The 27,823-nt window shown below is 45.1% G+C and overlaps 1 protein-coding gene across 4 annotated transcripts in view; it reads left to right on the top strand.

The window, feature by feature from the left end:
* Positions 1-27,823, top strand: part of SLC35F4 (solute carrier family 35 member F4) — a 485,714-nt gene that overhangs the window by 237,568 nt on the left and 220,323 nt on the right. Inside the window, exon 1 of one of the 4 annotated variants that reach the window (XM_069733141.1) lies at positions 14,964-15,164. The exons of 2 other annotated variants lie outside the window; for them this stretch is intronic. In XM_069733141.1, coding sequence (XP_069589242.1) covers positions 15,089-15,164 — 76 coding nt within the window. In that variant the 5' untranslated portion in view covers positions 14,964-15,088. Of the gene's footprint in view, positions 1-14,963; positions 15,165-17,318; positions 17,447-27,823 lie in introns of those variants that run through there. One more of the 4 variants, XM_069733123.1, reaches the window with a different exon arrangement.

Genomic DNA, 27,823 nt, shown 5'->3' with positions numbered 1-27,823 from the left:
TGAATTGCCCATCCCTGATATAATAATGTAATACAGGTGTAATCTTCATTGCTTTCTGCCTGTGATCTCTAAACAAGAAGGGTCAGCCATTTGTGAAGCTCAGTGTGAAAATGACAAGATTTCAGTTTTTTGGTAAGGCCGCCGTCACACATGCGAGTTTTACGGACGTAAGAGCGCAGAATCTACGTCCGTAAAACTCGCAAAAAATACGGCACAATTATTCTCTATGCCCCTGCTCCTATTTGCCGTATTTTACTGATCAGTATTATACGGCTTTCTACGGCCGTACAAAATCGCAGCATGCTGCGTTTGTCACCGTACTGCGCAAGAAATACGCCAATGAAAGTCTATGGAAGCGTGAAAAATACGGATTACACACGGACAAGCAGTGTGACTTGCGAGAAATACGCAGCGCTGTTAGAGAGAAAAGCCGGTAATTCAGTGCGGTGTACAGTAAAATCACACTGACAGCTTACAGTAGAATAGGTAGAATAAATGTGTACACATAGAATAGGTATATATATATATATATATATGTCAGTGAGACACATATATGTATATATATTAATATTTATTCCAGCGCTATACAGCTTGAAAGCCGGTAATTCAATTACCGGCTTTTTCCTTCTCCTTCCTAAAACCCGACATGATTTGAGACATGGTTTACATACAGTAAACCATGTCTTCTCTCCATTTTTTTTGCAGATTCCACACTACTAATGTCAGTAGTGTGTATCTGCAAAATTTGGCCGTTCTAGCTCTTAAAATAAAGGGTTAAATGGCGGAAAAAATTGGCGTGGGCTCCCGCGCAATTTTCTCCGCCAGAGTAGTAAAGCCAGTGACTGAGGGCAGATATTAATAGCCTGGAGAGGGTCCACGGTTATTGGCCCCCCCCTGGCTAAAAATATCTGCCCCCAGCCACCCCAGAAAAGGCACATCTGGAAGATGCGCCTATTCTGGCACTTGGCCACTCTCTTCCCATTCCCGTGTAGCGGTGGGATATGGGGTAATGAAGGGTTAATGCCACCTTGCTATTGTAAGGTGACATTAAGCCTAATTAATAATGGAGAGGCGTCAATTATGACACCTATCCATTATTAATCCAATACTAGTAAAGGGTTAAATAAAACACAAACACATTTTTTAAAATTATTTTAATGAAATAAAAACAATGGTTGTTGCAGTATTTTATTCAACGCCCAATCCAGTCACTGAAGACCCTCGTTCTGTGAGTAAAAAAACATAATAAACCAACAATATACTTACCCTCCGCAGATCTGTAACGTCCAACGATGTAAATCCTTCTGAAGGGGTTAAAACATTTTGCAGCAAGGAGCTGTGCTAATGCAGGCTGCTCCTCGCTGCAAAACCCCAGGGAATGAGGCTAAAAATAGATCAATGATCTATATTTAGCTTCATTTGCGGTGAGGCGCCCTCTGCTGGATGTTTATAGATCGTGGGAACTTGCCTAGAAAGCCTGGGAGCTTTCTAGGTAATTTCCCACGATCTATGAACAGCCAGCAGAGGGCGCCTCACCGCAAATGAAGCTAAATATAGATCATTGATCTATTTTTAGCCTCATTCCCTGGGGTTTTGCAGCGAGGAGCAGCCTGCATTAGCACAGCTCCTTGCTGCAAAATGTTTTAACCCCTTCAGAAGGATTTACATCGTTGGACGTTACAGATCTGCGGAGGGTAAGTATATTGTTGGTTTATTATGTTTTTTTACTCACAGAACGAGGGTCTTCAGTGACTGGATTGGGCGTTGAATAAAATACTGCAACAACCATTGTTTTTATTTCATTAAAATAATTTTAAAAAATGTGTTTGTGTTTTATTTAACCCTTTACTAGTATTGGATTAATAATGGATAGGTGTCATAATTGACGCCTCTCCATTATTAATTAGGCTTAATGTCACCTTACAATAGCAAGGTGGCATTAACCCTTCATTACCCCATATCCCACCGCTACACGGGAATGGGAAGAGAGTGGCCAAGTGCCAGAATAGGCGCATCTTCCAGATGTGCCTTTTCTGGGGTGGCTGGGGGCAGATATTTTTAGCCAGGGGGGGGGGCCAATAACCGTGGACCCTCTCCAGGCTATTAATATCTGCCCTCAGTCACTGGCTTTACTACTCTGGCGGAGAAAATTGCGCGGGAGCCCACGCCAATTTTTTCCGCCATTTAACCCTTTATTTTAAGAGCTAGAACGGCCAAATTTTGCAGATACACACTACTGACATTAGTAGTGTGGAATCTGCAAAAAAAATGGAGAGAAGACATGGTTTACTGTATGTAAACCATGTCTCAAATCATGTCGGGTTTTAGGAAGGAGAAGGAAAAAGCCGGTAATTGAATTACCGGCTTTCAAGCTGTCTAGCGCTGGAATAAATATTAATATATATACATATATGTGTCTCACTGACATATATATATATATATACCTATTCTATGTGTACACATTTATTCTACCTATTCTACTGTAAGCTGTCAGTGTGATTTTACTGTACACCGCACTGAATTACCGGCTTTTCTCTCTAATATATGTGTCTACTGACACACATATATATATATATATATATATATATATATATATATATATATAGACAGTATATATATATTTTCTTTTCTTTTTGGGACACATGGATCACTTCTATAGCGGTATGTTGGTTTTGCTAGCCTGCGAGAAAACCACGCAGTACGGATGCCATACGGATTACATACGGAGGATGCCATGCGCAAAAAACGCTGACACACCCTGCCTACGGAGGAGCTACGGACCACTTTTTTCGGGACTTTTCAGCGTATTACGGCCGTAATATACGGACCGTATTGTTTTACGCTGTGTGTGACGCCGGCCTAATACATAGAAAATTATAAAAGGAGCCCTACATTTTTTCAAACATAACTTAAAAATGACTGCTTGATGCAAGCAATAGATCATTTATGACTATAGATTCCAGATATCGAGGGAACAGAAAAATTATGGGTGTGATGAGTTGCTGATAGGCATACACTGTGACAAAGAATAAACTTTCTAGCACAAAGGACGTGACTGTGATGAAAACTTAAAGTTTGGAGTCTACTAAGAGCCTCTTATCCTAGTAAAAATATCCAAAACATCTAGTAACATTACCTAAAATTCAAATTTAAATTCAGCAGAAGACATTCTGTCCTGTAGTGGCAGCAGAAGACTAGTTTATCGCTGTCCTTTATGCAATGATTTTTATAGACTCTATTATTTTTAGGGCAAAATCATTTCACGTTTACAGTTTCTTATGCATAAAATTCTGCAAACTATTTTGTAGTTCACAATCTTGTAATTAAAGAGGTCCTGCCACTTGCTCAAAAATATTTAAATACCTTGTAAAAATCCCTGAGTTTGCCTTGATTTCTGCTGCTTTTTATATTTTGTGCTTTGTTGCTCTGTTGCAGCGGTAATCACGTACACGTGCATCTCACAAAATTAGTATATCATCAAAAAGTTAATTTATTTGAGTTCTTCAATACAAAAAGTGAAACTCGTATATTATATAGAGCCCTTACAAACAGCGTGATCTATTTCAAGTTTTTATTTCTGTTAATGTTGATGATTATGGCTTACAGCCAATGAAAATCCAGAAGTCATTATCTCAGTAAATTAGAATACTTTTAAACACCAGCTAGAAAAATGATTTTAAAATCTGAAATGTTGGCCTACTGAAATGTATGTTCAGTAAATGCACTTGAGGCTATGTGCACACGTTGCGGATTTTGCTGCGGATTTGACTCTGTGGATCTGCAGCTGTTTTCCATGCGTTGTACAGTACCATGTAAACGTATGGAAAACAAAATCCGCAGTGCACAGCATGTCAATTCTTTGTGTGGATTCCGCAGCGGTTTACACCTGCTCCTCAATAGGAATCTGCAGGAGTAAAACCGCAGGTGGAATCTGCACAAAAAACGCACAAAAACCGTGGTAAATCCGCATCAAATCTGCAGGTAAAATTGCGGATTTTGCAAAAACACTGTGGAAAAATCCGCACATCAATCCGCAACGTGTGCACATAGTCTAAGCCTTGGTCGGGGCTCCTTTTGCATCAGTTGCTGCATCAATGCGGCGTGGCATGGAGGCGATCAGCCTGTGGCACTGCTGAGGTGCTATGGAAGCCCAGGTTGCTTTGATAGCAGCCTTCAGCTCGTCTGCATTGTTGGGTCTGGTGTCTCTCATCTTTCTCTTCACAATACCCCATAGATTCTCTGTGGGGTTAAGGTCAGGCGAGTTTGCTGGCCACTCAAGCACAGTGATACTGTTGTTTTTAAACCATGAATTGTTACTTTTGTCAGTGTGGATAGGAGCCAAGTGCTGCTGGAAATTAAATTTCCATCTCCAATAAGCTTGTCGGCAGAGGGAAGCATGAAATGCTCTAAGATTTCCTGGTAGACGGCTGCACTGACTTTGGTCTTGATAAAACACAGTGGACTTACACCAGCAAAGATGACATGGCTCCCCAAACCATCACTGACTGTGGAAACTTCACAATAGGCATCAAGCAGTTTGGATTTTCTGTCTCTCCACTCTTCCTCCAGACTCTTGGACTTTCCAAGGTCTACCGTCTCAAAATTTTTTTCCTAATATTCAAAAGCCGTATTGCTATTCATATTTCATATATTTCACATTGACATGCCTTAGCATGATAGAGTGAAACCTTTTTTTGTATGTTGTACATGTGAGTAGCTCCTCCTGGTATGCACCTATTCACACTAGTCTGGATGTGCCAGCAAGTTTTTTGTCATATCTGTGTTAGCTTACTGACCGAGCACTCCGCCCTTCAACATGTGGGAATTTTAATTATAGCAGGTTCCTACTTACCCATAAATGCAGGCATTGCTGACAGAGGTGTCCAGTCTAGGGTGCCAAGGAAATGCATGGTAAAAATTAAGTAGCAAGTTTTTGAAGGTCTTACCTCCTAATTTTGTTCCTTTTTGGTCATATATATTTTATAATTTTCTTTTTTTAAGATTAGTTATCATTTACTGGTTGCTCAATGGCACATCATATTTCAGTTTTAAATGTTTGTTTAGTATTTATCGTCATGCATATCCCGCATTATGTATGGTATGTTATGCCGTTTACCGATGAGATTAATTGAATTTATATTTTAATAGATTGGGCGTTTCTGAAGGTGGCGATACCAAATGTGTGTGTGTGTGTGAGTATATATATATATATATATATATATATATATATATACCTTGAGCAAGCGGTAAATCTAAATTTAATGTTAATATATTTTACATGGTGAATCCTTATGCCAAAAGGAACAAATTTAAGGGGTAAGACTTGCCAATTTGCAAAGTTAATATTTCCTTGGCACCAGGGCCGCCATCAGGGCATTACAGCCGTGACTGGCGTATGGGGCCCGGTGAGCAGAGGGGGCCCGCATCGGGCCCCCTCTTACCTGCTCACCGGGCCCCTACCGGCAGCCGCAGGCTGAACCGGGCCCTTAGCGGCGGCCGGCGCTACAGCTGTATAACGCTATTGACGTGCGGGCCCGCACCCGCACGTCAATAGTTAACAGCCGCCAGCCGCAGCGTGCAGGTCGCCGGCGTCTGACGTCATTGTCAGTCGCCGGCGACTGCACGTGCAGCTGCGTGGAGAGAGCAGGAGCGCGGCAGGTAAGTAGACCTTTTTTTTTTTTTTTATCGAGAGCGGCGATCCGGGGCAGAAAGCTGGACACAGGTGGGGGGGTAAAGCTGGACACGGCTGGACACAGGGGGGGGGGGTAAAGCTCGACACGGCTGGACACAGGCGGGGGGGTAAAGCTGGACACGGCTGGAGGTAAAGCTGGACACGGCTGGACACAGGGGGGGGGTAAAGCTGGACACGGCTGGACACAGGTGGGGGGGCAAAGCTTGACACGGCTGGACACAGGTGGAGGGGTAAAGCTGGACATGGCTGGACACAGGGGGGGGGTAAAGCTGGACACGGCTGGACACAGGGGGGGTAAAGCTGGACACGGCTGGACACAGGGGGGGTAAAGCTGGACACGGCTGGACACAGGGGGGGTAAAGCTGGACACGGCTGGACACAGGGGGGGGTAAAGCTGGACACGGCTGGACACAGGTGGGGGGTAAAGCTGGACACGGCTGGACACAGACGGGGGGTAAAGCTGGACACGGCTGGAGGTAAAGCTGGACACGGCTGGACACAGGGGGGGGTAAAGCTGGACACGGCTGGACACAGGTGGGGGGGCAAAGCTGGACACGGCTGGACACAGGTGGGGGGGTAAAGCTGGACACGGCTGGACACAGGGGGGGGTAAAGCTGGACACGGCTGGACACAGGGGGGGTAAAGCTGGACACGGCTGGACACAGGGGGGTAAAGCTGGACACGGCTGGACACAGGGGGGGTAAAGCTGGACACGGCTGGACACAGGGGGGGGTAAAGCTGGACACGGCTGGACACAGGTGGGGGGGTAAAGCTGGACACGGCTGGACACGGGGGGGGTAAAGCTGGACACGGCTGGACACGGGGGGGTAAAGCTGGACACGGCTGGACACAGGGGGGGGTAAAGCTGGACACGGCTGGACACAGGGGGGTAAAGCTGGACACAGGGGGGGTAAAGCTGGACACAGGGGGGGTAAAGCTGGACACGGGGGGGGGTAAAGCTGGACACGGGGGGGGTAAAGCTGGACCCGGGGGAGGGTAAAGCTGGACACGGGGGGGGCAAAGCTGGACACGGGGGGGTAAAGCTGGACACGGGGGGTAAAGCTGGACACGGGGGGGTAAAGCTGGACACGGGGGGGTAAAGCTGGACACGGGGGGGTAAAGCTGGACACGGGGGGGTAAAGCTGGACACGGGGGGGGGGCGGTAAAGCTGGACATGGGGGGGCGGTAAAGCTGGACACGGGGGGGCAAGTAAAGCTGGACACGGGGGGGCAGTAAAGCTGGACACGGGGGGGTAAAGCTGGACACGGGGGGGGTAAAGCTGGACACGGGGGGGTAAAGCTGGACACGGGGGGGGGGTAAAGCTGGACACGGGGGGGTAAAGCTGGACACGGGGGGGTAAAGCTGGACACGGGGGGGCGGTAAAGCTGGACACGGGGGGCGGTAAAGCTGGACACGGGGGGGGCAAGTAAAGCTGGACACGGGGGGGCAGTAAAGCTGGACACAGGGGGGGCAGTAAAGCTGGACACAGGGGGGGGCAGAGTGCTGGACACAGATGGGGCAGAGTGCTGGACACAGATGAGGCAGGATTGGAAACAGATGGGGCAGAGTGCTGGACACAGATGGGGCAGGATTGGACACAGATGGGGCAGAGTGCTGGACACAGATGGGGCAGAGTGCTGGACACAGATGGGGCAGAGTGCTGGACACAGATGAGGCAGGATTGGACACAGATGGGGCAGAGTGCTGGACACAGATGGGGCAGAGTGCTGGACACAGATGGGGCAGAGTGCTGGACACAGATGAGGCAGGATTGGAAACAGATGGGGCAGAGTGCTGGACACAGATGGGGCAGAGTGCTGGACACAGATGGGGCAGAGTGCTGGACACAGATGGGGCAGAGTGCTGGACACAGATGGGGCAGAGTGCTGGACACAGATGGGGCAGAGTGCTGGACACAGATGGGGCAGAGTGCTGGGCACAGATGAGGCAGGATTGGAAACAGATGGGGCAGGATTGGACACAGATGGGGCAGAGTGCTGGACACAGATGGGGCAGAGTGCTGGACACAGATGGGGCAGAGTACTGGACACAGATGGGGCAGAGTGCTGGACACAGATGGGGCAGAGTGCTGGACACAGATGAGGCAGGATTGGAAACAGATGGGGCAGAGTGCTGGACACAGATGGGGCAGAGTGCTGGACACAGATGGGGCAGAGTGCTGGACACAGATGGGGCAGAGTGCTGGACACAGATGGGGCAGAGTGCTGGGCACAGATGAGGCAGGATTGGAAACAGATGGGGCAGGATTGGACACAGATGGGGCAGAGTGCTGGACACAGATGGGGCAGGATTGGACACAGATGGGGCAGGATTGGACACAGATGGGGCAGAGTGCTGGACACAGATGGGACAGAGTGCTGGACACAGATGGGGCAGAGTGCTGGACACAGATGGGGCAGATTGCTGGACACAGATGGGGCAGAGTGCTGGACACAGATGAGGCAGGATTGGAAACAGATGGGGCAGAGTGCTGGACACAGATGGGGCAGAGTGCTGGACACAGATGGGGCAGAGTGCTGGACACAGATGGGGCAGAGTGCTGGGCACAGATGGGGCAGGATTGGAAACAGATGGGGCAGGATTGGACACAGATGGGGCAGAGTGCTGGACACAGATGGGGCAGAGTGCTGGACACAGATGGGGCAGAGTACTGGACACAGATGGGGCAGAGTGCTGGACACAGATGGGGCAGAGTTCTGGACACAGATGAGGCAGGATTGGAAACAGATGGGGCAGAGTGCTGGACACAGATGGGGCAGAGTGCTGGACACAGATGGGGCAGAGTGCTGGACACAGATGGGGCAGAGTGCTGGACACAGATGGGGCAGAGTGCTGGGCACAGATGAGGCAGGATTGGAAACAGATGGGGCAGGATTGCACACAGATGGGGCAGAGTGCTGGACACAGATGGGGCAGGATTGGACACAGATGGGGCAGGATTGGACACAGATGGGGCAGAGTGCTGGACACAGATGGGACAGAGTGCTGGACACAGATGGGGCAGAGTGCTGGACACAGATGGGGCAGATTGCTGGACACAGATGGGGCAGAGTGCTGGGCACAGATGAGGCAGGATTGGAAACAGATGGGGCAGGATTGGACACAGATGGGGCAGAGTGCTGGGCACAGATGAGGCAGGATTGGAAACAGATGGAGCAGGATTGGACACAGATGGGGCAGAGTGCTGGACACAGATGGGGCAGGATTGGACACAGATGGGGCAGGATTGGACACAGATGGGGCAGAGTGCTGGACACAGATGGGGCAGAGTGCTGGACACAGATGGGGCAGAGTGCTGGACACAGATGGGGCAGATTGCTGGACACAGATGGGGCAGAGTGCTGGGCACAGATGAGGCAGGATTGGAAACAGATGGGGCAGGATTGGACACAGATGGGGCAGAGTGCTGGGCACAGATGAGGCATTATTGGAAACAGATGGGGCAGGATTGGACACAGATGGGGCAGAGTGCTGGACACAGATGGGGCAGGATTGGACACAGATGGGGCAGGATTGGACACAGATGGGGCAGAGTGCTGGACACAGATGGGGCAGAGTGCTGGACACAGATGGGGCAGAGTGCTGGGCACAGATGGGGCAGAGTGCTGGGCACAGATGAGGCAGGATTGGAAACAGATGGGGCAGGATTGGACACAGATGGGGCAGAGTGCTGGACACAGATGGGGCAGGATTGGACACAGATGGGGCAGGATTGGACACAGATGGGGCAGAGTGCTGGACACAGATGGGGCAGAGTGCTGGACACAGATGGGGCAGAGTGCTGGACACAGATGGGGCAGAGTGCTGGACACAGATGGGTCAGAGTGCTGGACACAGATGGGGCAGAGTGCTGGACACAGATGGGGCAGAGTGCTGGACACAGTGGCAGGGGCAGAATGCTGGACACAGTGGCAGGGGCAGAATGCTGGACACAGTGGCAGGGGCAGAATGCTGGACACAGTGGCAGGGGCAGAATGCTGGACACAGTGGCAGGGGCAGAATGCTGGACACAGTGGCAGGGGCAGAATGCTGGACACAGTGGCAGGGGCAGAATGCTGGACACAGTGGCAGGGGCAGAATGCTGGACACAGTGGCAGGGGCAGAATGCTGGACACAGTGGCAGGGGCAGAATGCTGGACACAGTGACAGGGGCAGAATGCTAGACACAGGGGCAGACTGTGAGACCCGGGGGCAGAATGCTGGACATGGGGCAGAATGGAGATACGGGGCATGATTGGAGACACGGGGCAGGATGAAAGACATGGGGCATGACTGGAGACAGATGGGGGAGGATTGGAGACAGATGGGGCAGAATGGAGACAAGTGGCAGGATTGCAGACACGGGGGCATGGTTGGAGACATAGTGGGCAGAATGGAGATATGGGGCATGATTCGAGACAGATCGTGCAGGATCATGGGGCTGGATGGATATGATGGAGACAGATGGGGCCGGATGGAGAGATCACATGGGGTAGAATGGATACTCATGAGGGCAGGATGGGAGAACATATGGCTGACGCCAGGAATGAGACACACGGTGGCCAGGATGGGGAATATTATTACCATAGGGGCTAATTTAGGGATATTATTACTGCAGTGATGTATTTATTTTATTTTTTTGAGTATACTGTTTTAAATGAGGGGGCGGTCCTGTTACTGTATAGAGTGACACTATGTTGCCTCTTTTTCTTCATGTGGTGTAATGTAGAAGTTGTGAAAAAGTAAGTAATGTATTCTACAAGCAGAGCTCGAGATAACTGTGTTATTTCCTGCAGAGACGAGCCCTGGCTGGATGAAATGATGGCGGTCTGTGCTGGATGAAGGACTTCACCTAGAGACGTCACTGGTGAGTCAGTGTGTTTCCTATACACTGACACTATACACTGTATACTATATACAGAGCTCCTGTGTATAATTTCACTAGTGATCACTGTATTATCTGTACACATACACTGCATACCAAGTACAGATCTCCTGTGTATAATGGCACTTATGGTGATAGTATGGTGCTTTTTTTTAAATTACTGATCAGAATTGTAGTATTCAGTCACTATGTGGTGGTAATATGTGGTCTGGCCATGGTGTTGTGGTATTTGTTCCTTGTATGTGATATTATTCGATCACTGTGGTGGTAATATGCGGTCTGGTCATGGTGTTGTGGTATTTGTTCCTTGTATGTGATATTATTCGATCACTGTGGTGGTAATATGTCATCTGGTCATGGTGTAGTGGTATTTGTTCTTTGTATGTGATATTATTGGTCATTTTAAAAATTGAAAAATAAATAAAAATATACCTAAATTGTATTGCATATTTTAACAAATAATTAATAGGTTACAGCAGAGTAGGGCCCGGCCAAAAGTGTCTACCGTGTTATGGTGGCAGCTTAAAAAAATCTTTTGACCAAAACAAAAGCTGCAGCTATATGTGTGATCTGGTGATGGGAACTGTTAATGTGTGATAGGTGAGAAGTGGAGATTTTCCAAGAGAGAGCGGTGGGACTGTGGACAGTTCGTGGGGTGGAGCCTGGAGGCGGGGCTGGGGTGGAGCCTGGGCGGAGTCTCAAGGGGGCCCCGAAAATTTTGCCAGTATGGGGCCCCGAAATTTCTAGTGGCAGCCCTGCTTGGCACCCTAGTGTCCACATTCACCCAGGAATTCAAACATCAGCCTAAGAGAGGTATTCACACACATAGGTACCCTTCAGTTTTTGAGACCACCTTGACGATGTTTGATGGGCAGATATAATTTGGCCAAATTTTATGCTAAGCGTCTCAAATTTTTTTCCTAATATTCAAAAGCCGTATTGCTATTCATATTTCATATATTTCACATTGACATACATAGTAACATAGTTATTAAGGTTGAAGGAAGACTTTAAGTTCATCTAGTTCAACCCATAGCCTAACCTAACATGCCCTAACATGTTGATCCAGAGGAGGCAAAAAAACCCATGTGGCAAAGAGTAAGCTCCACATTATGGAAAAAAAATTCCTTCCCGACTCCACATACAGCAATCAGACTAGTTCCCTGGATCAACACCCTAACAAGGAATCTAGTATATATACCCTGTAACATTATACTTTTCAAGCAAGGCATCCAGTTCCCTCTTAAATTTAAGTAATGAATCACTCATTACAGCATCATGTGGCAGAGTTCCATAGTCTCACTGCTCTTACAGTAAAGAATCCACGTCTGTTATTATGCTTAAACCTTCTTTCCTCCAGAAGTAGAGGATGCCCCCTTGTCCTTGTCTCAGGTCTATGATTAAAAAGATCATCAGAAAGGTCTTTGTACTGTCCCCTCATATATTTATACATTAACATAAGATCACCCCTTAGCCTTCGTTTTTCCAAACTAAATAGCCCCAAGTGTAATAACCTATCATGGTATTTCAAACCCCCAGTCCCCTCTGGTCGCTCTTCTCTGCACCAGTTCAGCTATGTCTTCCTTATACACCGGAGACCAGAACTGTACACAGTATTCTAAGTGTGGTTGAACTAGTGACTTGAATAGCGGTAAAATTATGTTCTCCTCATGAGCATCTATGCCTCTTTTAATGCATCCCATTATTTTATTTGCCTTTGTAGCAGCTGCATGACACTAGCCACTATACGTGAGTTTGTCATCCACCCATACATCCAGGCCTTAGCATGATAGGGTGCAACCTTTTTTTGTATATTGGACATGGAAGTAGCGCCTCCTGGTATGCACCTATTCACACTAGTCTGGATGTGCCAGTCAGTTTTTTTGTCATTTATGGGTTAGCAATGGTGGCGTCTTATAGACACCTCTCCATTATTAGCCTCAGGGCTTGATGTCACCTGACAATACAAAGGTGACATCAACCCCCCAACTATCATCCCACTTGCTACCGCACTAGAGCAAGTGGGAAGAGTGTTATGATACGGTGGTCTAGGAGCAACATGGAACGAGCTCTGAAGGAAGTGGTAAATGTACTGACCGCAGTCCCTAAGCTCAACACAACACTAGAAGTAGCCGTGGAATGCTCCTAACTCTCCCTAGGCATCTCGTCACAGCCTAGAGCTAACTACCCCTAAAGATAGAAGCAGGAAAGCTATCTTGCCTCAGAGAAAATCCCCAAAGGATAGATTAGCCCCCCACAAATAATGACTGTGAGTGGAGAGGGAAAAGACATACACAGAATGAAACCAGGATGAGCACAGGAGGCCAGTCTAACTAAATAGATAGGACAGGATGGAATACTGTGCGGTCAGTATAAAACACTACAAAAATCCACGCAGAGTTTACAAAAAATCTCCACACCTGACTAAAGGTGTGGAGGGCAAATCTGCCTCCCAGAGCTTCCAGCAAGACAGAATAAATTCACACTGATAAGCTGGACAAACATAGAAAGCACAGAATGGATAAGTCCACAATCTATGGACAGAAAAGGGCAAGCAAAAACTTAGCTTAGCTGAACTGTTCAGGATAACAGGGAACTCCAAAGAGATGTGAATCCAACCAGGAACCATTTAGAAGTGGCACTGGCTGAAGATAGAGCCAGACTTAAATAGCCAAGCAGAAGAGACGATAAGTGGAGGCAGCTGATGACAGCTAACTCCAAGGAGCAGCCATACCACTAGAAACCACAAGAGGGAGCCCAAGAGCAGAACTCACAAAAGTGCCACTTACAACCACCGGAGGGAGCCCAAGAGCGGAATTCACAACAGAAGAGCAAGGCAAAGTGCCTAAATTGGTGCATCTTCTGGATGAGCCATTTCTGGGTCAGCTGAGAGCTGATGTTTTTAGTCTGGGAGGGGCCAATATCCATGGCCCCTTCCTTGGCTATTAATATAATTCCACAGCTGTCTGCCTAGCCTTTGCAGGTTATTAATTACAAGGGGACTCTACATCATTTGTTTTTGGGGGTTCCCCATTTTAATAACCAGGAAAGGCTAAGTATGCAGCTGTGAGCTGATATTAATATCATGGCAAGCCCTATGAGTATTACCCCCTTCCCAGGCTATAAACATCTACTGTCTGTTTTCCATCTGCTGGTTAATAAATTATTGGGGGGATCCCATGCCATTTTTATCAGAAAATAATTTAGTAAGTAGAAAAATACATATACAGTAAACTACACAAGCATTGTACTTATATTTATGAATGACATTTTTATACCTATCTATTCTATCTGTTCTATTCTGTTGGGTCACGCTGTGATTTTACTGTAAGCGGCAGATGAATTGCCGACATTGCAAAGGACATTAGTGTGTAAAAATCGGATGGCACTGGTATGGTCCGAGTGCCATGTTATTTTTTTCTCCCACTCATTCACTGGCATTGGCGAGTCTCGTCCGAGATGCAAGAAAAATCATAGCATGCCGCTATTTTTTTCTCAGTCCGATTTCGGCTGAGAAAAAAAATCGCAGATGAACAGGGAATCATAGAACAACATTGGTCAGAGTGCAGTCCGATTTTTTTTTTACTGGATTGCACTCGTCCGTTTTCCTCGCAGATGAGTATGAGCTCTTATACACACCTCCCACGCCGGCGCCATTACAGCCGTGTCAGCACTCTTGTTCCCGGGGCTCACGTGAGGTTGCTATGTAGCGTGAGTCCGGCGCCCAGTCAGTATTGGCATCACTGTCCCCACCTCCAGATGTATAGGCAATCCAGCCGCAGTTCTCACTTCCTGTTGGTTACTTATACGTGACGTTACAAACTCACATGAGACTTGGGAATGCGAGAGTGCTGGAAATTCACGGGCATTGGAGGTGAGTATAAGTGTTTTTATTTTAAGGGGGGGGGGGGGGCAAATTTTCATATTGAGAAGGGGTTGTCCTAGTAGTGGACAACCCCTTTTACCCTTCATAGGTTATTTAAGGCTCCTTATTCAGGTGCGTGTCTTTTAACTGGTGCACTTCTATGAATAGAAGTTTTCAGAAAATGCATAATGTATGCAGAATTGTTCTGCTTTCCAACTAATGCATGTATAAAGTTTTAGTCTGTTTATAAAATAAGTGGGAAATAGATATATTCTAATAATGCAAAAAATATCTAAAAGAAAAAAAAAAAGAGCAGCGAAAACTGGTGTGGTCCTGGCTCCAGCTGCCTCCTATGATTGTGGGAAGGTGGGGTTGCACATTAACTGCTGAGCCTAACAATTGAAGGCTGCTAAGTGCTGGCATAGGTCAAGAATTGTTTGAAATGTTGCAAATGGTTTCCCTGGGTAACAGCAAATCAGGTTCTCCAGGCTCAGAGCTGCATCTCCAAAACGACAGCCAGGTATCAGCATCAGAAGCAGCAGCCACAGCAGCCAGTGTATGACTGCAAGGACAGAGAGCAATGTCTGGACTGCAGGGACCGGGGAGAGCCAGCAGCTGCCTGTAACTGCACCCCTCCAGCACCACCATGAAGAAGCACTCCGCTAAGGTGGCCCCTGTGTCAACCTTCAGTGTCTCAGAATTACATGCAGCGATCATAGACGGTAATGATCTCTCTATGGCAGCAACTTCTCTGCTCCTCAAGTACTTTGCACTAGATAGGAATAGTCTGTTCATGGAAGGAGATGCTTATGATCAGTTGCATGCCATAATGTGTCATTTTATTGCTTTACAGCCTTAGAAATAATATAATAGAAATGCCTACATCCATCTGTGCAGTACAGATATCTGGGCTCTCTGAGTAGTTGCATATATGCAGTATATTTGCATATTTGTACAGAAAGATAGTTGCTTTTTTTTTGTGTGTGGAGTTTACCATGTAATTATGTGGAATGTCATATGCTTAACAATACTATAGTTTTACCTGAAGTCCTATGGATGGCAGATCCTGAATTGTGCACATTTGTAGAATCAGTTTTGCTACATTGACAAACTTGAAACTCGGTTTCTACAAAGTAGACAAGGCTTTGCTTAGTGTGTAAGAAGAGTTCCTCGTCATATGGAAATCCAACGTAATGTGCTTTTATCCAGTAACTTTAGGATGCTAGCAGATGTCATCTTTGGATTTATATATGTTTATGCTTTCGCTATAAAGATACAACTTTTGTAATGTTGTAGGGGGAAACGTTTACTATTTTGTGCAATTTATTGTAATAATATCATGTTATTGGTGGATCAGACGTTAATCTACTGTATTAGGTAATATAACATAAACTGTCTTCAATCTGCACGCACCCCATCATCCTGAGACAGTATCAATAATATCTTGCAGTCACTTAATTAACCCTAAATATTTTAATCCTTACAGTACCGCAGTCTCCTTTTCACCTTGAGACGCCAGATAAAACGCAACAAGCTAGTGAAATAATAATGATAGCTAGTGGATTTATTACCTGGGCGGGAAAATGTTTTTCGGTTTGGTGATCCCCACTTTTCCCTCTGCGGTGCGCCTTTCTAATAGGACTTAAAATCCCGCAGATTGTCAAAGCCATTATGGGGCGTCCTCGTCGGACTGTCCCTTTAACCCCTTCCTGTCTGTGGTGCAGAGTTGTTAGTTGGTGGCTCTGCGCCGTTGTGCTCTGTGCTGCGCTGATCCTGCTGCAGTCTCCACTCTCACAATATTCAAGTCTTGTCTGTGGTGACAACAATCTGACGTCAGCCCTAATGCTCAAAAGAGAGAGAGAGATGAAGGGGAGTATAGCCACTGTTAAACTGTAGCAATAATAATCCATGACCGTCCAGATAACCTTGTCCAGGCCTGAAAGGATGTGCTGACTGAATGCAGTATTTCTGTCGCATGCTATTTCATGACAATACTGCTGTGGTGCTGGATACTTCACATTCTGCTTTTATTTATAGAGAGTTACGTGGGATTGGAGGACGGAGAATAAAGGGTTAGTCCGTGAGTTCGGGGAGTGGGGTGTACAACCTACTATGGCAAATCAGTTATTTCTGTATGAATACAAATATTTTGCATTCTGCATGCTAAACTGTAGCTACTTTATATGGATGAGTGAGAAATCACAAATGTAGGTAGACAACGGCATGTTTGGTACAGAAAAGACCCATGTATCATTCGATTTTGGTTTTGTTCCGGTTAGTTTTATTGGATGGGAATATCCGAAATCTCACTTGTTCCTAGAAGTCCTTGAGTTGTCCTTGTCTGTCAAGTTGGTAAAAATGTTACTTGCATCTGCTTCGTAGACCCCTAAATGGCAAATCTGACTACTTAAACTGTGATACAAGAACAAATAATTTCTCTAATGGCAAAGTAACTTAAACTTGGCACAGTGACCCTGAATGGTGGCATATGGAGCCCTACTGGATCTGTGGGCACCCACCATATGCATATGCCTAAAAGTAATACTTTAATGGGTGAATACATCAGTAACATACCATGCATGAACCTTCGTGGGCAGGGTCCTCTCTCCTCCTGTACCAGTTATGACTTGTATTGTTTAAGATTATTGTACTTGTTTTTATTATGTATACCCCTCCTCACATGTAAGGCGCCATGGAATAAATGGCGCTATAACAATAAATAATAATAATGCATCAAAGCATGCCATGATGTATTTTTCTCTTGGATTTTGTAAAAGCATATTTGAAAAATGTCTCTAAAATCAGTGGCATCTATAGAGACTGATTTACGAACCAATAGAACATGAATTTCTAATTTTTTCACCTTTAAGGGGACTAATCTTACCCGGCAAGGTGAAAGGTATTCATAAACTAACAAAGGAAAATCAGGAGACAAGATATCCTATTCTTCATTACGTTTTGAAGTTGGACCGCGAGGATGTCTCAAGGACTTCTTTTATTATAGGTATGAGTGGCATCAAGGTGTAAATAATTTGTTTTTTGATGATTTTTACTGATTTTACTGTTTATGTAAACTGCTTAAATAAAGAGAATAATAGCGGTGACATACAATACAACAATAAGTTTATTTCAAATTGATGGACTTCATGACACAAGGTTGAATCATAAGTGACTATACAATAAAGCTGATAAGTGTACCTTTTGTGGTTATGTCCTGAGGAAGAGATAATTTGAACCTTGAAACACGTTGAATTAAACCACTTTTGTCTATGTGAAACACCTTGACTTTATATCATTATCGGCAGCACGGACTACATCCACAAAATCCTCTATCTTGTCATATCTGATACGGTCTCTTCAGGACCCGCTGCAGCTGGAATCCTCATTGAGATATATATATGCCTTACCAATAGATCTATCAGGTTAGTGCAATTTGAATGGAAGGAAATTTGTGTCCATCGGATATGACCCTATTGCGCTGATCTCTCCTACAGTTTATTCCTTAACCCATATCTAGTATCGGTATGACATGCGTATGTAATCTGTAAGCAATGCGTTTTTAACATCAGATTTTACATACTGTAATTCTCTGACATTTCAAGCTATTTTCTAACTAATAAAACAATCTTATATACAGATATAGATAGATGATAAACAACAGCAAAGATAATAGAATTATCTATTATAAATATGACGTATATGAAAATCCACTGATTAAATATACAAATCCTACCAAAAAAGTGAGTAGACACTGGAATAATTAATAAAATATATAGTACAGACCAAAAGTTTTGACACACCTTCTCATTTAAAGATTTTTCTGAATTTTTATGACTATAAAAATTGTACATTCACACTGAAGGCATCAAAACTATGAATTAACACATGTGGAATTCTATACTTAACAAAAAAGTGTGAAACAACTGAAATTATGTCTTGTATTCTAGGTTCTTCAAAGTAGCCACCTTTTGCTTTGATGACTGCTTTGCACACTCTTGGCATTCTCTTGATGAGTTTCAAGAGGTAGTCACCGGGAATCGTCTTCCAACAAACTTGAAGGAGTTCCCAGAGATGCTTAGCACTTGTTGGCCCTTTTGCCTTCACTCTGCGGTCCAGCTTACCCCAAACCATCTCGATTGGGTGCAGGTCTGGTGACTGTGGAGGCCAGGTTATCTGGCATAGCACCCCATCACTCTCCTTCTTGGTCAAATAGCCCTTACACAGCCTGGAGGTGTGTTTGGGGTCATCGTTCTGTTGAAAAATAAATGATGGTCCAACTAAACGCAAACTGGATGGAATAGTATGCCGCTGCAAGATGCTGTGGTAGCCATGCTGGTTCAGTATGCCTTCAATTTTGAATAAATCCCCAACAGTGTCACCAGCAAAGCACCCCCACACCATCACACCTCCTCCTCCATGCTTCACGGTGGGAACCAGGCATGTAGAGTCCATCCATTCACATTTTCTGCATCGCACAAAGACACGGTGGTTGGAACCAAGATCTCAAATTTGGGCTCATCAGACCAAAGCACAGATTTCCACTGGTCTAATGTCCATTCCTTGTGTTCTTTAGCCCAAACAATTCTCTTCTGCTTGTTGCCTGTCTTTAGCAGTGGTTTCCTAGCAGCTATTTTACCATGAAGGCCTGCTGCACAAAGTCTCCTCTTAACAGTTGTTGTAGAGATGTGTCTGCTGCTAGAACTCTGTGTGGCATTGACCTGGACTCTAATCTGAGCTGTTGCTAACCTGCGATTTCTGAGGCTGGTAATCTGGATAAACTTATCCTCAAAAGCAGAGGCGACTCTTGGTCTTCCTTTCTCTGGGCGGTCCTCATGTGAGCCAGTTTCTTTGTAGCGAATGATGGTTTTTAGCACTGCACTTGGGAACACTCAAAGTTTTCCCAATTTTTCGGACTGACTGACCTTTATTTCTTAAAGTAATGATGGCCACTCGTTTTTCTTAGCTGCTTTTTTCTTGCCATAATACAAATTCTAACAGTCTATTCAGTAGGACTATCAGCTGTGTATCCACCAGACTTCTGCACAACACAACTGATGGTCCTAACCCCATTTATAAGGCAAGAAATCCCACTTATTATACCTGACAGGGCACACCTGTGAAGTGAAAACCATTCCCGGTGACTTCCTCTTGAAGCTCATCAAGAGAATGCCAAGAGTGTGCAAAGCAGTCATCAATGCAAAAGGTGGCTACTTTGAAGAACCTAGAATATAAGACATAATTTCAGTTGTTTCATACTTTTTTGTTAAGTATATAATTCCACATGTGTTAATTCATAGTTTTGATGCCTTCAGTGTGAATGTACAATTTTCATAGTCATGGAAATACAGAAAAATCTTTAAATGAGAAGGTGTGTCCAAACTTTTGGTCTGTACTGTATATGTTTATTAATACATAAATATAAAAAATGCATATTAGCAGAAAAGGTAAAAATACATTGAGAGTGAAAACACAGAAAAATCACAGGGAAAGACGTATAGTAAGTGGTTCTAAAAATTACATGGTATTATCCTCAACAAAAACAATAGTGTAATGTAGATATAGCAGCAAGGTTGGTTTATGAATAAATATTAAGTTAACATATAGGTCCAAGTGTATAAATAAATAATCATGTACAAACACCCCAGCAAATATATCACAATACATATAAATAAATGGGGAGACATTACCAAGCATGGACACCCAAAAGCTCCAAAATAGATATATCATTGAGCTATATAATTAGTGCAGTGCGTGTGTAGTGTACTGTAATATTTAGCTAATAAATAAAAGAAGAAACTGCTGTGGGGGTCCCCCTTATTTTTCTTAACCAGCTGATGGAAAGCCAACAGTTGACGGCAGTTGTTTATTGTCTGGGGAGGGGGTAATAAGCAAGGAGCTTCCCAGGCTATTAATATCAGCTTACAGCTGTCTACTTAGCCTTTAATGGTTATTAACAAGGGGAAACCCCCCATAAATAACGTGGGGTCACCCCTATTTTTTAATAACCAGCAAAGGCTAAGCAGACATCTGCGGGCTGGTAATAATACAGGTCCTTCTCAAAAAATTAGCATATAGTGTTAAATTTCATTATTTACCATAATGTAATGATTACAATTAACCCCTTCCTGACCTTTGACGCATACGCTGCGTCATGAAAGTCGGTGCCATTCCGACCCATGACGGAGCATATGCGTCATGGAAAGATCGCGTCCCTGCAGATCGGGTGAAAGGGTTAACTCCCATTTCACCCGATCTGCAGGGACAGGGGGAGTGGTAGTTTAGCCCAGGGGGGGTGGCTTCACCCCCTCGTGGCTACGATCGCTCTGATTGGCTGTTGAAAGTGAAACTGCCAATCAGAGCGATTTGTAATATTTCACCTAAAAAAATGGTGAAATATTACAATCCAGCCATGGCCGATGCTGCAATATCATCGGCCATGGCTGGACACACTAATGTGCACCCACCCCACCCCTCCGATCGCCCCCCCAGCCCCCCGATCTGTGGTCCACTCCCCTCGGTCCTGTGCTCCGCTCCCCCGTCATCCTGCCCGCTCCCCCCGTGCTCCAATCACACCCCCCGTGCTCCAAACAAACCCCCCCGCACTCCGATACCACCCCCCGCACAGCGATCCCCCCCCGTGCTCCGATCCACCCGCCCGCACAGCGATCCCCCACTCCGTGCTCCAATCCACCCCCTCCCGTGTTCCGATCCACCCCCCCCCCGTGCTCCGACGCCCCCCCCGTGCCCTGATCTCCCCCCCCCTTATACTTACCTGGCCTCCCGGGGACCGTCCGTCTTCTTTCCTGGGCGCCGCCATCTTCCAAAATGGCGGGCGCATGTGCAGTGCGCCCGCCGAATCTGCCGGCCGGCAGATTCGTTCCAGAGTGAATTTTGATCACTGAGATAGGTTATATCTCAGTGATCAAAATAAAAAAAAAAGTAAATGACCCCCCCCCCTTGGTCACCCCCATAGGTAGGGACAATAAAAAAAATAATTTTTTTTTTTCCACCAAGGTTGGGGTAAGAACTAGGGGTAGGGTTAGTGTTAGGGGTAGGGTTAGGGGTAGGGGTAGGGGTAGGGTTAGGGGTAGGGTTAGGGTTTCGGTATGTGCACACGTATTCTGGTCCTATGCGGATTTTTCCGCTGCGGATTTGATAAATCCGCAGTGCTAAACCGCTGCGGAATTATGGCGGATTTACCGCGTTTTTTCTGCGCATTTCAATGCGGTTTTACAACAGCGATTTTCTATTTGAGCAGTTGTAAAACCGCTGCGGAATCCGCAGAAAGAAGTGATATGCTGCGGAATGTAAACCGCTGCGTTTCCGTGCAGTTTTTCTGCAGCATGTGTACAGCGATTTTTGTTTCCCATAGGTTTGCATTGAACTGTAAACTCATGGAAAACTGCTGTGGATCCGCAGCGTTTTCCGCAGCGTGTGCACATACCTTTAGAATTAGGCTATGTGCACACGGTGCGGATTGGCCGCTGTGGATCCGCAGCAGAGTTCCATCAGGTTTACAGTACCATGTAAACATATGGAAAGCCAAATCCGCTGTGCCCATGGTGCGGAAAATACCGCGCGGGAACGCTGCGTTGTATTTTCCGCAGCATGTCAATTCTTTGTGCGGATTCCGCAGCGTTTTACACCTGTTCCTCAATAGGAATCGGCAGGTGAAATCCGGACAAAAAACACTGGAAATCCGCGGTAAATCCGCAGGTAAAACGCAGTGCCTTTTACCCGTGGATTTTTCAAAAATGGTGCTGAAAAATCTCATACGAATCCGCAACGTGGGCACATAGCCTTAGGGCTAGGGTTGGGTTGGAATCAGGGTTGTGGTTAGGGTTAGGGGTGTGTTGGGGTTACGGGTGTGTTGGGGTTATTGTTGTGATTAGGGTTATGGCTACAGTTGGGATTAGAGTTAGGGGTGTGTTGGGGTTAGTGTTGGAGTTAGAATTGAGGGGTTTCCACTGTTTAGGCACATCAGGGGGTCTCCAAACGCAACATGGCGCCACCATTAATTCCAGCCAATCTTGTATTCAAAAAGTCAAATGGTGCTCCCTCACTTCCGAGCCCCGACGTGTGCCCAAACAGTGGTTTACCCCCACATATGAGGTACCAGCATACTCAGGACAAACTGCGCAACAATTACTGGGGTCCAATTTCTCCTGTTACCCTTGAGAAAATAAAAAATTGCTTGCTAAAACATCATTTTTGAGGAAAGAAAAATGATTTTTTATTTCCACGGCTCTGCGTTGTAAACGTCTGTGAAGCACTTGGGGGTTCAAAGTGCTCACCACATATCTAGATAAGTTCCTTGGGGGGTCTAGTTTCCAAAATGGGGTCACTTGTGGGGGGTTTCTACTGTTTAGGCACACCAGGGGCTCTGCAAACGCAACATGACGTCCGCAGACCATTCCATCAAAGTCTGCATTTCAAAAGTCACTACTTCCCTTCTGAGCCCCGTCGTGTGCCCAAACAGTGGTTTACCCCCACACATGGGGTATCAGCGTACTCAGGAGAAACTGGACAACAACTTTTGGGGTCCAATTTCTCCTGTAACCCTTGGGAAAATAAAAAATTCTGGGCTAAAAAATTATTTTTCAGGAAAGAAAATGTATTTATTATTTTTCACTGCTCTGTGTTATGAACTTCTGTGAAGCACTTGGGGGTTCAAAGTGCTCACCTCACATCTAGATAAGTTCCTTTCGGGGTCTTTTTTCCAAAATGGGGTCACTTGTGGGGGGTTTCTACTGTTTAGCCACATCAGGGGCTCTGCAAACGCAACGTGACGCCCGCAGAGCATTCCATCAAAGTCTGCATTTCAAAACGTCACTACTTCATTTCCGAGCCCCAGCATGTGCCTAAACAGTGGTTTACCCCCACATATTGGGTATCAGCGTACTCAGGAGAAACTGGACAACAACTTTTGGGGTCAAATTTCTCCTGTTACCCTTGGGAAAATAAAAAATTGCGGGCTAAAATATCATTTTTGAGAAAAGAATTTTTATTTTTTATTTTCATGGCTCTGCGTTATAAACTTCTGTGAAGCACTTGAGGGTTCAAAGTGCTCACCACACATCTAGATTAGTTCCTTTGGGGGTCTAGTTTCCAAAATGGGGTCATTTGTCGGGGATCTCTAATGTTTAGGCACACAGGGGCTCTCCAAACGCGACATGGTGTCCGCTAATGATTGGAGCTAATTTTCCATTTAAAAAGCCAAATGGCGTGCCTTCCCTTCTGAGCCCTGCCGTGCGCCCAAACAGTGGTTTACCCCCACATATGGGGTATCTGCGTACTCAGGACAAACTGTACAACAACATTTGTGGTCCAATTTCTCCTATTACCATTGGCAAAATAGGAAATTCCAGGCTAAAAAATCATTTTTGAGAAAAGAAAAATTATTTTTTATTTTCATGGCCCTGCATTATAAACTTCTGTGAAGCACCTGGGGGTTTAAAGTGCTCAGTATGCATCTAGATAAGTTCCTTGGGGGGTCTAGTTTCCAAAATGGGTTCACTTGTGGGGGAGCTCCATTGCATAAGCACACAGGGGCTCTCCAAATGCGACATGGTGTCCGCTAACAAATGGAGCTAATTTTCCATTCAAAAAGTCAAAAGGCGCGCCTTCCCTTCTGAGCCCTACCGTGTGCCCAAACAGTGGTTTACCCCCACATGTGAGGTATCTGTGTGCTCAGGAGAAATTGCCAAACAAATTTTAGGATCCATTTTATCCTGTTGTCCATGTGAAAATGAAAAAATTGAGGCTAAAAGAATTTTTTTTGTGAAAAAATAGTACTTTTTCATTTTTACGGATCAATTTGTGAAGCAGCTGGGGGTTTAAAGGGCTCACTATGCATCTAGATAAGTTCCTTGGGGCGTCTAGTTTCCAAAATGGGGTCACTTGTGGGGGAGCTCCAATTTTTAGGCACACGGGGGCTCTCCAAACTTGACATGGTGTCCGCTAAAGAGTGCAGCCAATTTTTCATTCAAAAAGTCAAATGGCGCTCCTTCCCTTCCAAGCCCTGCCGTGCGCCCAAACAGTGGTTTACCCCCACATATGAGGTATCAGCGTACTCAGGACAAATTGGACAACAACTTTCGTGGTTCAGTTTCTCCTTTTACCATTGGGAAAATACAAAAATTGTTGCTGAAAAATCATTTTTGTGACTAAAAAGTTAAATGTTCATTTTTTCCTTCCATGTTGCTTCTGCTGCTGTGAAGCACCTGAAGGGTTAATAAACTTCTGGAATGTGGTTTTGTGCACCTTGAGGAGTGCAGTTTTTAGAATGGTGTCACTTTTGGGTATTTTCAGCCATATAGACCCCTCAAACTGACTTCAAATGTGAGGTGGTCCCTAAAAAAAAATGGTTTTGTAAATTTCGTTGTAAAAATGAGAAATCGCTGGTCAAATTTTAACCCTTATAACTTCCTAGCAAAAAAAAATTTTGTTTCCAAAATTGTGCTGATGTAAAGTAGACGTGTGGGAAATGTTATTTATTAACTATTTTGTGTCACATACCTCTCTGGTTTAACAGAATAAAAATTCAAAATGTGAAAATTGCGAAATTTTCAAAATTTTCGCCAAATTTCCGTTTTTATCACAAATAAACACAGAATTTATTGACCTAAATTTACCACTAGCATGAAGCCCAATATGTCACAAAAAAACAATCTCAGAACCGCTAGGATCCATTGAAGCGTTCCTGAGTTATTACCTCATAAAGGGACACTGGTCAGAATTGCAAAAAACGGCAAGGTCTTTAAGGTCAAAATAGGCTGGGTCATGAAGGGGTTAAACTTTCATATATTATAGATTCATTATCCACCAACTGAAATTTGTCAGGTCTTTTATTGTTTTAATACTGATGATTTTGGCATACAACTCCTGATAACCCAAAAAACCTGTCTCAATAAATTAGCATATCAAGAAAAGGTTCTCTAAACGACCTATTACCCTAATCTTCTGAATCAACTAATTAACTCTAAACACATGCAAAATATACCTGAGGCTTTTATAAACTCCCTGCCTGGTTCATTACTCAAAAACCCCATCATGGGTAAGACTAGCGACCTGACAGATGTCAAGAAGGCCATCATTGACACCCTCAAGCAAGAGGGTAAGACCCAGAAAGAAATTTCTCAACAAATAGGCTGTTCCCAGAGTGCTGTATCAAGGCACCTCAATGGTAAGTCTGTTGGAAGGAAACAATGTGGCAGAAAACGCTGTACAACGAGAAGAGGAGACCGGACCCTGAGGAAGATTGTGGAGAAGGACCGATTCCAGACCTTGGGGAACCTGAGGAAGCAGTGGACTGAGTCTGGTGTGGAAACAGGTGCCGCATTCCCCAGGTAAAGCCACTTTTGAACCATAAACAGCGGCAGAGGCGCCTGACCTGGGCTACAGAGAAGCAGCACTGGACTGTTGCTAAGTGGTCCCAAGTACTTTTTTCTGATGAAAGCAAATTTTGCATGTCATTCGGAAATCAAGGTGCCAGAGTCTGGAGGAAGACTGGGGAGAAGGAAATGCCAAAATGCCTGAAGTCCAGTGTCAAGTACCCACAGTCAGTGATGGTGTGGGGTGCCATGTCAGCTGCTGGTGTTGGTCCACTGTGTTTCATCAAGGGCAGGGTCAATGCAGCTAGCTATCAGGAGATTTTGGAGCACTTCATGCTTCCATCGGCTGAAATGCTTTATGGAGATGAAGATTTGATTTTTCAGCACGACCTGGCACCTGCTCACAGTGCCAAAACCACTGGTAAATGGTTTACTGACCATGGTATTACTGTGCTCAATTGGCCTGCCAACTCTCCTGACCTGAACCCCATAGAGAATCTGTGGGATATTGTGAAGAGAGAGTTGAGACGCAAGACCCAACACTCTGGATGAGCTTAAGGCCGCTATTGAAGCATCCTGGGCCTCCATAACATCTCAGCAGTGTCACAGGCTGATTGCCTCCATGCCACGCCGCATTGAAGCAGTCATTTCTGCCAAAGGATTCCCGACCAAGTATTGAGTGCATAACTGAACATTATTATTTGTTGGTTTTTTTGTTTGTTATTAAAAAACACTTTTATTTGATTGGATGGGAGAAATATGCTAATTTATTGAGACAGGTTTTTTGGGTTATCAGGAGTTGTATGCCAAAATCATCAGTATTAAAACAATAAAAGACCTGACAAATTTCAGTTGGTGGATAATGAATCTATAATATATGAAAGTTTAATTGTAATCATTACATTATGGTAAATAATGAAATTTAACACTATATGCTAATTTTTTGAGAAGGACCTGTAGGTTGGGAAGGGGCCATGAAAATTGGCCCCATCCTAGACTAATAACACCAGCGCCCTCAGCTGCCCCAGAAATGGTGCATGATGCGCCAATTCTGGCCCTTAGTCTTGGCTTTTCCCACTTGCCCTGGTGCGTTGAGAAGTGGGATCGTGGTTTTTAGGTTGATGCCAGCTATTTTATGTCCACTGACATCAAGACCAGGGATTAGTAATGGAGAGACGCCTAGTAGACACCCCCATTACTAACCCCTTGAGTTTAAGTGAAAAAACACACACAGAACAAAAGGTGTTTATTTGAACAAAACACTCCCTGACCCTCTTTTACCCATTTATTAAGAGCTAAATTAAAAAAATAGTAATCCTCACCTGTTCGCAGGTAATCCATAATGATGTCCCACAACGAGCCCGAGGACTGTTACATCCAGATGGTGTGTCGAGTGGTGAAATGATCCGACCACACATAACTCAAGCCGGAAAACAATGTGAGAACGCGCCTGCAGTGATGAGTGGTGACATCAATAAGGCGACTAGAATTCATAGCCAATGAACTGCAGTAATCTTACTGACATCAGCACTTACTGAGAACATGGTCAGTCCTATAGTTAGACAGATAGGCTCTTATCAGCAGCAGCTGATGCAGTGATTTGGTGCTGAGAAGTATGGTGTCATCTCTGAAACCCTCCATATATTGGCGTTTAAGACTTCTGATCAGAATTATCACTGTCAAATTGTAATACTATGGTGCAGTTTTAAGGTATTTCAAGGGTGTGAAAACTATTACATGGCTGTAATTTTAGAAATTCATAGCCTACTTCTGCCTCGGGGGATGTCATGAGTGCCGTTCATGCATTGCTGTGCCATTAACAGCGCTGACTTGCTCATTTCAATTTCAAAGCCTTGCTTCATTGAAGGATGACCAGGTTTTGAAAATAACCTGTAGTATTATATTGGTTGCATTTAATTATTTGGAATATAAAAGATTGTAATATTGGGATTGGATCTATGTAGTGTATATCTGTGTTTTTATACTCACCTGCTCCAAATGCTCTAATTATGCTAAGTGGTAGATGGTAGGTCCAGTTATAGATTTTA

The sequence above is a fragment of the Ranitomeya imitator genome, chromosome 1 (genome assembly GCF_032444005.1).
Source record: "Ranitomeya imitator isolate aRanImi1 chromosome 1, aRanImi1.pri, whole genome shotgun sequence".
Classification (NCBI taxonomy): Eukaryota; Metazoa; Chordata; class Amphibia; order Anura; family Dendrobatidae; genus Ranitomeya; species Ranitomeya imitator.
The sequence above is the reverse complement of the archived record's forward strand: the minus strand, read 5'-3'. Positions and strand labels throughout refer to the sequence as shown.